General features: G+C 38.2%; 1 protein-coding gene across 1 annotated transcript; it reads left to right on the top strand.

Annotated features, from left to right (window-relative positions):
* The first annotated feature begins 1,970 nt into the window (after nucleotides 1–1,970).
* TAF13 (TATA-box binding protein associated factor 13) lies at nucleotides 1,971–10,030 on the top strand. Its single transcript, XM_082613412.1, has 4 exons — nucleotides 1,971–2,066; nucleotides 2,903–2,981; nucleotides 6,542–6,639; nucleotides 8,589–10,030. The coding sequence occupies exons 1-4, from the start codon at nucleotides 2,040–2,042 to the stop codon at nucleotides 8,757–8,759; spliced, it is 375 nt and encodes a 124-aa protein (XP_082469538.1). The 5' UTR covers nucleotides 1,971–2,039; the 3' UTR covers nucleotides 8,760–10,030.
* Nucleotides 10,031–10,285: the final 255 nt, after the last annotated feature.

Genomic DNA, 10,285 nt, shown 5'->3' with positions numbered 1-10,285 from the left:
GTGTGATAAATGTTCATTGTTTTAAACCACTAAGTTTTGGGATAATTTGTTTCACAGTGATAAATAACTAACCTAACTACCCATGTAACTATAAAATATAATGTCCTAACTATAATGTAAAGTAAAATAAAGGCAGTAAATTATACTAATATGTGTTTCAATATGTAAATGCTCAGGTATGACTACACTAGGGGGTATAATGATTTCAGATGCTTGCACCTATATGTAGAGTCACCATGAATGCAGGAGCTAAAATGCAGACTGATTCCAGTGAATTTTGGCTATCCAAACTATTACAAGTGATACAGCCTTTCATGACATTGTTTCCTGAAATGTTTCACAGCTCTTGGTAAGTTGCAAATAAAACAAAGTACTATATCTCTCCAATTTCAGGGTAGTTACTGTTTGGGGGAAAACTCTCAGCTTTTTCCTTCCCGTGTATCTTTCTCCTTTACTTTCACACTGAACACTTCACTTATGACACTTCTCATGACCAAATATGTGGGTCCCCCCTACCCCCCTCCACACCAAACAATTCTGTGACACCAGCTGGGTGTCCTGCAATTTAACTCAATACTGACACTATTTACCTGGAGATAGTGTTAGATCCCACTGATCAAAGGCTCAGTCCCGCAAGACTGCTCCCAACTTTAGATGCCAATCGAAAGTAGTAGGTCCCCAGGTTACCCACAACTTCTGTCTGACTTGGCTAAAATTCAGAGGTTTCCATGACCTCCTCCCCCTTAGATTTGGCTATTTCCTAGAACAATTCACAAAACACAGGGAAACACGTTTACCAGTTTATTAAAGGGTATGGTAAAGGATACAGATGAAGAGACACATAGGGCAAGGTCTGAGAGGATCCTGAGCACAGAGCTTCTGCGTCCATGAAGTTGGCGGTGCATCACCCTCCAGGTAAGCGGATGTGCCCCCCGACCTGAACGCTCTCTGAACCTCCTACTATTGGAATTAGTAGGCAATACAAGGCAATTGTTATGCCTTGTATAGGCATGATTAATTACTAACTCCATTTCTAGTTCCTCCCCCTGCTCTGGAGAGGGCTGAAAATTCCAAGCTTCTAATCATGGCTTGGTTTTTCTGGTGACCAGCCCCCATCCAGGAGCCATCCAGGAGCCCACCCAGAGTTGTCTCATTAGAACAAAAGATGCCCTAGTGCTCTTATCACTTAGCAAATTACAAGGGTTTTAGGAGCTCTGTGCCAGGAAGAGGGGTGGGGTGGGTGAGCAGAGACCAATACATATACTTTCTACTATCACACAGTTGCATTCCTAGAAAATTCAATGTACCTTAAAAGCATAGGAAAATGCTTTGTGTTTATATGTTAACAAAGTTATGTTCTAGGCCCAGCTAATTATGAACAGATTTTTCACTCACAGGAATGTTTAGCAGGACATTCAGAAATAGTGTATTGTGGAACAATCTTTCCTTGTGTGACATCATCTCTTGCGTTGCAGAACACCTTATATCCCTAGCTTTAACCTTCTAATGTCCCTGGTTTTCCCAAGCACTGTTCTGATTAAAAAAACAACAATCTCACAAAAATTAAATCCTCAGTCTAAAGGGAGATAACATTCCCTTGAGAACTGGTAGCGAAGTACAATATCCCCAATAACGAATAAGCTTGGCAATAAATCATAGTGGAACTCTAAGTTGTTGAAATTGTTTAAATACACCCCTGGCTAGCCCCTCAATGATCCAAAGCTTCGCAGTCCCGAATAAGGAAGCGGTGATCTGATACGCAGAAGCAAGTTCAAGGTGACAGCGAGATACACGGCACCTAGCCAGTGATTTCCTTTTCGTTGCTAATTTTTAATTCCTTCTTGCCAAGACATCACCCTTCCCTCCTTTAGTACTATTGTGTTTCCACCGCTGGGCGGGACGCGCACGCTCCACTTCCGCAGGCGAGGTTCCAACTAGGCCCCGCCCCGCCTCCTCGCGTCACCGGAAGTGAGGCAGCGGAAGTAGTAAAACCCGCTCCGTGGGAGGCGGGCGCGCTCTGGACGTGGCTGGCTGCTGGGATGGCAGATGAAGAAGAAGACCCCACGGTGAGTGACCGCCTCTGTTCCAACCCACTTTTTTATTCACTCCCTCGGGCATCGTAGCGGAGGCCGAGAATCGGGTTTGTTTTCCTTAGTGAATTCAGCCGAGAGAATCGGGGGCTTCACCCCGTGCTAGGCTTTTTCTTCCGATTAATCGTAGGTCGCGGGGCAGGAAGAGTAGGAGTGTGGTCCCCTGCCCTTTGCTTTTGGTCCATATTTGCCAGACACCCTTTGAAACACCTAGAGAATCATCAGAGGACAAAGCTAGTATTTGTTGTCCCTCATTATGAACCAACAATTCAACTGCTAACAAAACTATATACTTCTTGTAAAGTAGTGGAAAAATAATGGACTCAAAGTCAGGGAACATGGGTTTCAAAACCTCTGTTCTCTGTGAGCAAAGTTATTTAACTTTGAGCCTCGGTTTTCATGTCATAAAATAGGCTTAAGTCTTACTTGAGGAAAGTTCTTAGCACTGTGTAAGCAGTGCTTAGTAAATACTAGTTTTGCTTACTTTGATTCAATATCAACTCTTTTAATAGTAAAACTGTCTAGAAATAGGCCAACTTTGTTGGTTAAAAAAAAGAATGTATGGTCGTTGGAACTGTTCCAGGAGAGGCAGTACAGTTGTTGCGGACATTGTAGAAGCCATTCCTGTGTGAGTCTGAAGTTGGACAGGATAGTTGTAAGGCCCCTAAAATGCTAAGCTTTCATGGTTTTTTGCTGCTTGCTTTATTTAGGCTCTCTGGCATGATATCGGTGTTGAAGATGGAAAAAAATGTTAATTATTAAAAAGTCAAAAGCAGTGCTTGACGTATCTATATATACATTTTAACTTCTAGTTTGAGGAAGAAAATGAAGAAATTGGAGGAGGTGCAGAAGGTGGACAGGGTAAAAGAAAGAGACTTTTTTCTAAAGAATGTAAGTCGTATTTGACAATGATTTTTTATAGATAAAAACTTCTGGGTATGTCGGTTCAAAGTAGATTTATTGTTCTGAATGTGTTTCCTTGTAGGGACAATATTCTCAGACTTGTGCATAAATTCTGTTTAACCTGTGAATCATAGATAGTAATAATCCTAACCCCAATTTATGTATTTATATATATGCGTGTATACACACACACACACGCGCGCGCGCACACACACACACACACCCATACTTTTTTTTTTTTTTTTTAAGTAAAGAGATGTGATCAGTGTTTCAATTCAGGGCCTAAGAACATACCTCCGTTACCTCCCCTGTCCCTTACCTTTCAGCAGTAGGAGCAGGGACTCCTTTGACTGTAAGCCGAAGGTTCTTTTGGATCCGGGAACAGGTGCTGAGGGTAGGAATTAAGTTGGGGCTTTGGACTAAGGCAATGGACAAGGCAGGAAGATGATGAACAATGTGAGGCAGTCCAGTGGCATAGAGATTATAAGGTTTTGGTTGTCTAGTCTGTTCCCTCAGTAGACCTTTTGTGGCAGCAGCAGGGAGAGCTGCTGCTACTACTGATGATCAAGGCCAGCCCCTGAAAGGCACCGTGAGAAAGTGCTCTCCATCTCCCAGTCCTGATAAGGCGACACATCACCTGATTTATTTATGCTGGTTCCGATGTAAGCAGTTCCCAAATGCTCTTGAAACTCCAGAGTCAATATGTATTTTTTTTTTTTTTTTGCCATTCAAATCCCTTCCTGTAGCTCAATCTCTCACCTTAGGTTGACCACTACTTATTCCATCTCTGATGTTATTTACTCCATTTGTACATGGTTTTACCTAAGTCGGCATAAGAAGGGGATTCCTACACCAGAGCATCCCAGAGTGATGACAAGAATTTGGAATCTTCACAGCCTTTTCCTTGTCTTACCTGAAACTTCCTATGCCTTACTGACCAAGATCTGTTCTCCTAGACCTTCTTTTTTAAAAAAAAATTTTGCTAATATAACACAAAATTTCAAAGCATTCACTTCTATTTGTTTATGTCTTTACAGACCCTTTAACCAAATGCAGTTCACATACTTCCTGTCTAATATGTTTTTGCTTTTCCAGTGAAGTATATTTCCCTACTGATGAATTCTCCCCATCAGAATGTTAATGACAAGGTGTCTCCCTCAAAATATTTAAGGAAAAATATTAAGTTTACAGTGGAGAATCCTGGCAGACATTACTTTAGCCAAGTGATCAAAGTTAAGATCACCAGTAATATATGTTGACATTACGTACCCCTGATATGATGCATTAAGTGGTACACTGTGATTCCGTTTCTTGTAATGCATAACCACAACCTAATCACGAGAAAACATCAGACAAACCCAAATTGAGGGACATTCTACAAGATAACTGACCAGTATTCTTCAGAAGTGTCAAGGTTATAAAAGACAAAGAAGGGCTTCCCTGGTGGCGCAGTGGTTAAGAATCCACCTGGTAATTCAGGGGACACGGGTTCAAGCCCTGGTCTGGGAAGATCCCACATGCCGCAGAGCAACTAAGCCCGTGCGCCACAACTACTGAGCCTGCGCTCTAGAGCCCGCGAGCCACAACTACTGAAGCCCGCACGCCTAGAGCCTGTGCTCCTCAACAAGAGAAGCCACTGCAATGAGAAGCCTGCGCACCACAACAAACAGTGACCCCCGCTCACCACAACTAGAGAAAGCCCGTGCGCAGCAACGAAGACCCAACGCAGCCAAAAATAAATAAATAAATAGATAAATTAAAAAAAAAAGACAAGGAAAGTCTGAGGAACTGTCACAGAACAGAGGAAACTAGGGAGGCATGACAACTAAATATTGTGGGATCCTGAAACAGAAAAGATACACTAGTGGAAAAACTGGTACAATCTGAATAAGTTCTGTATTTGTACCAGAGTTAATTTCTTAGTTTTGAGAACTGTCTTTGGTTGTGTAAGATGTTAATATAAGGGGAAACTGGATATAGGGATTCGGGAACATTGTGCTATTTTTGCAACTCTTCTCTAAGTCTGAAATTATCTAAAAACAAACCAAAAAAACAAAAAAATTTTCAGAATCCAAAAAAGAGAGAGGGGAGAAAATATTGGCTCCTGTGTTTGTTTTCTCCCTCCTGTATCTGGACCTAAAAGCTCTTGCCAGAATAAACCCTAGGGATACTTCTCTATCCTAGTCTGGCTTCCAGGTCACCCGTTTCTTTTCTTCCGCAGGCCTGGTCTACTGTCTTCTTAGTTCTGCCTGCTTTTGCTTCTCCTAAATAGAAATTATTCTTAATGTACTCATTCCTACTTTTAGAAGTGTTCTAGGAGTTCGTGCCTTTTTTTTAAATGTAAAACTTACATACAATAAATTGCACTAGTCTTCATTGAACAGCTTGATGAATTTTCCATGTATACATATACTTGTAACCACCAGTCAGATCAAGATACAAAACATTTCTAACATATGACAGAGTTTCTTAGTATTTATATACCCCTTTGAGAATCTGCTAAGAGTTGATTCTTCTTCCCAGAAAAATGCACACACAAATAATGTACAAAATTTTTACATAGAATTTCAGTAGGGTTCCAGGACTTCTCAAAGCTTGTCCATGGACTGATAGGGAGTTTATAGGCTATAGCATAAGAATCCATATGGATCCCATCTGCCCTAAATTACCAAGAAGTGTAATACTGTTGTGGGTAGGAGTATAGACTCTGGAGCCAGATCATCTGGGTTCAAATTCAAGTTCCATCTCACTATCTGTGTGACCTTGGGTAAATCACTTAAACTCTGTGCCTCCATTTTCTCATCTATGTAGAATGGGGATAATAGTAGTTTCTACTTCAGAGGATTGTCCTGAGGATTAAATGAGCTTACAACAGTGCCTGGCATGTAGTAAGGGCTATATAAGTTTTAGCTACTAGCAGTTATTTTCATTACTCTGTAGACATTTCTTCTCTTTTGCATTTTCTATGGTTCCTTCAGATGAAGACTGAAAGGGCTTTGCTGGCAGTTGCTTTGATCCAGGGAATAAAATGTCAAGATTCTGTATAGTAAGCCCTTTGCTTTCTCCTTTTGATTAACCTCTTCTTCCTATAAGAAGGTAATTGGAGCACTTTCTCTCATGTCCTCTTCATTATGGTAGTATCAGAAAGGATTTTGCCTTCTTTTTTCCAAGACCTCCCCCTCACCCCCTGAAAGCACTCCCAGTAAAGGCTAAACTGTTGCTATTCATCCTGTTCCTGCTACGAAGTTTCCTACTTAAAGGTATTCTGGGGTTGTTGGTGAGTAGATAATAGAGATTAGGGAAGGAATATTGATATCAGGCGTTCAGTAGCTGGGAGGGAAGGGGAGTTCCTACCTAGGGAAAGCTAGGTAAGAACAGTTGGTTATGTGCTAGTAGTTAATACCTTTTACACCAAAATCCATACTTGGAGACACGAAATACAACGTAAATATACTTTCATACCAATATCTTCTATAGCTTAGTTCAGTTCTAATTTGAAAAAGTATTGGTCAAGTTTGTTTAAACAAAAATGATTGTTCTTTTTACAGTACGGTGTATGATGTATGGGTTTGGGGATGACCAGAATCCTTATACTGAGTCAGTAGATATTCTTGAAGACCTTGTCATAGAGTTCATCACTGAAATGGTAAGTTTTTTTTTGTAATTGGTCTTAGTCAATTAAGGAATAGATTTGAAATTCTAACTTTTAGATAAGACTAGAACTATGGCATCCTTTTGAAATAAGCTTGAGTGCCATTTAAGTGCCTGTTTTGTGGAAGTTACTGGTTACTATTTATCATGAAGGATAGAGATAAGTGTGTGTGGGTGTATACACACACACACAGAAACACCCACACACACATACACACACAATATATTCTACCCCCTCCTCTGAATTTTATTTATAAGGACATAATTATAAGATCCTTGAATAAAATGTAAAATATTACCCATAATCCCAACATCCAACATAAATTTCCCTTTTCCAGTATTTATGTAAAGATATAGTGTTTTACATAGTGTTGATCATAGTAAACATTCTTTTTACTCAAAGTTTTTAATACATATTTCCTATGTTCTAATCATAATTATTTTAGTAGCTGCATAAAATTCATTCAAATTATTTTCTAATATACTTAACCATTTCCCTATTGAAATTATTTACATATTATTTTTAACTGAGTAGATAAGTTTGAATGACCATATTCATGAAATTTCCCCCTTCTTTGGATATGTTTGCAGGGATGGGAATACTGAGTTTGTTTGTGTTCAGTTCTTATGAATTTTTACCCTGTGTTTTGGATTATTTCCTTCGTAAAGAATAATAGAAGTAAAATTACTGGGTCAGAGAGTGCATTTTTAAAAATATTTTTCTGCTTATGAAAGTAATATTGATTAAATTTAGAAAGTATTAAAGAGTGCAGGGGAAAAAATAAAAATCTGTAATCCTTCTACCTAGAGATAACTAATGCTGAGATTTTGGTGAATATTCTTTTGTCTTTTTACACATATTTTTAAACTTTATAAAATTGAAATCATACAGTATATATAGTCGTAGAACCTGCTTTTTCACTTAGGTAAGTCTACAACATTTTCCCTGTGTCACCGCATAATTAATATTTTTGATGGCTTCACAATATTAATTGACTAGGTGTGCTCAAATTTGTTCAATTTATTAAATATTTAGTTTCCCTTTTTCAGTCATTAGAAATAATGCTGTGATGAATTTTTGTTTTTTCAGTATGAATATGTAATGGTAGGGGATGAGATTTGATTTTAAGGAAACCCACCAATATTTATCAGCTACTGAAATGGATACAAAGTTTAAATGAAGCAGGTGGTTACAAAGAAATTATAAAATTATTTTATGCAAATGAAGACAAACTACATATATCAAAACACACAGAAAGAAACATCAGTGTGAATGGATAAAGAAGATGTGGCACATATATACAATGGAATATTACTCAGCCATAAAAAGAAATGAAATTGAGTTATTTGTAGTGAGGTGGATGGACCTAGAGTCTGTCATACAAAGTGAAGTAAATCAGAAAGAGAAAAACAAATACCATATGCTAACACATATATATGGAATCTTAAAAAAAAAAAAAAGGTTCTGATGAACCTAGGGACAGGATAGGAATAAAGACACAGACGTAGAGAATGGATTTGAGGACACGGGAGGGGCAGGGAAGGGTAAGCTGGGACAAAGTGAGATAGTGGCATGGACATATATACACTACCAAATGTAAAATAGATAGCTAGTGGGAAGCAGCTGCATGACACAGGGAGATCAGCTCAGTGATTTGTGACCACCTAGAGGGGTGGGATAGGGAGGGTGGGAGGGAGACGCAAGAGGGAGAGCAATGTCCTTAATATTAAAATGTCTATAAAGCACTGAAACATTGCTAATAATAATAATAATGGTAGAAAGTAGACAAAGGACATTAATAGAAAGACAATTCATAAGTGAATAGCTATAATAATTAGAAGAGAAAGTTTCAAACTCACCAGCATTAAATAGACACAAGTTAAAAGAATAAAATGTTAGATTTTTAAAAAATTAATTGAATTTAATATGTTTTTTTGTAATAGACTCACAAGGCAATGTCAATTGGAAGACAAGGTCGGGTACAAGTTGAAGATATCGTGTTCTTGATTCGAAAGGACCCAAGAAAGTTTGCTAGGGTTAAAGACTTGCTTACTATGAATGAAGAATTGAAACGAGCTAGAAAAGCATTTGATGAAGCAAACTATGGATCTTGACACCTTTTGTACTTTCTGAAGCTTCATTATTTTCTGGGGAAACCATATTTAATAACTATATTTTCCACAGTAGGGTTCTGATATCTAGCCATGTGAATGAAAGATAGAGAACCACAAGGTTTTCAGTCTATTTTCATGTCTTCAATTTTAGAGTGATATTTGAGCCTTTAATTGCCTGCCATTATATTACCATACTTTGAATTACTTACTGGATTTTAATGACCACATGTAAGTCAAAGTACCTTGCAAACCATTCAGTTCCTTCTGATTTTGTGCCATTGTAGGCTGTACTGTAGCTGTTTAATATGTGAAATCTAAATGGTACCTTTGATAGCTAAGACGTGTTTCATGTTTCTAAAGTTTTTAGATTACAGTAGTCTAAGTTATTAAAAGATAGTGAGGGCTTTCCTGGTGGCGCAGTGGTTGAGAGTCCGCCTGCCGATGCAGGGGACATGGTTTCGTGCCCCGGTCCTGGAAGATCCCACGTGCCGCGGAGCGGCTAGGCCCGTGAGTCATGGCCGCTGAGCCTGCGCGTTCGGAGCCTGTGCTCCGCAGCAGGAGAAGCCACAACAGTGAGAGGCCCGCGTACCGCAAAAAAAAAAAAGAAAAAAAAGTGAACTGGTTTGTGTTTCTTTTAAGGAGAAAATGATAGAAAATACAGCCTTTTTAAAGAGTGTTTATTTGTCTTAAGATAATTTGTTTTAATACTGTTTTCTTTAGATAACAAGTGATTTTTTTGATTTTAATTTTTTACTCTTTGAGAAACTAAAAGTTTCCTATGAATGCTTCTGTGTTGGAAGACCTATTTGATTTTAAATCTTTGGGGCTTATACTGTTTGTCAGGTTTTAAGAGAACTCATTTTCCCAGGTCAAATTAAAGCTTCTAAATATAAATGTTTTCAGTAGCAGGAATGGCATTGCTGAAAAAGCTGATGGTAGGATAAGCATTTGGGGTGGTGTTTTATTAACATATTTGTTAGTACTTGTTCATTGTGGAAATGTGTACTTGACTAAGACCATGTGTGGCTATGGAAACCACTTTTGTAGTTCAGCATATACAGGTTTTGTGTGTATTTAACTTATTGTATTATTCTTGCACTTAGCTTGAAGTAAGGATTTAAAATTGCATTTAAGGGGATCATTGGATATTACTGTTTGTGAAACTGAATGTTTTGTGTGCTGCTTCTAAACATTATCTATGAATCAGTACTTAGGAAAATTTTACTTTCTTAACCTATCAATATAAGGAATAAAGTATGAAAAATTAAAAAGATTAATACTTGAATTTGACTATGTGATTTATCAGCTTTTCTCCCCAATGTAACTCTAGCTGCTTAATGTCACTAAAAACTTTTTTTCCCATATTATTCTTGTAATGCTTCTGAATTGGTAATGAGATTCAAGATAGCTGGGCTGATCTTTTTATTTGAAAAAGTAAAAACCAGTTAAAAAGCAACTTTAGTCTAAACTGAAATCAAGACTGAGAGTGGAATAACAAAAGATCAATATCACTATTTTTGCTAGTC

This window comes from Mesoplodon mirus, assembly GCF_964341445.2.
Source record: "Mesoplodon mirus genome assembly, chromosome: 3".
Classification (NCBI taxonomy): Eukaryota; Metazoa; Chordata; class Mammalia; order Artiodactyla; family Ziphiidae; genus Mesoplodon; species Mesoplodon mirus.
This window is presented reverse-complemented; position numbering and strand designations above follow the sequence as displayed.

Bases quoted from the DNA above. Each gene is read 5' to 3' on its own strand.
- TAF13 (XM_082613412.1), top strand. From the start codon at position 2,040: ATGGCAGATGAAGAAGAAGACCCCACG. The intron at 2,067-2,902 runs GTGAGTGACCGC...TTTAACTTCTAG, and splicing joins ATGAAGAAGAAGACCCCACG to TTTGAGGAAGAAAATGAAGA. The intron at 6,640-8,588 runs GTAAGTTTTTTT...TTTTTGTAATAG, and splicing joins TAGAGTTCATCACTGAAATG to ACTCACAAGGCAATGTCAAT.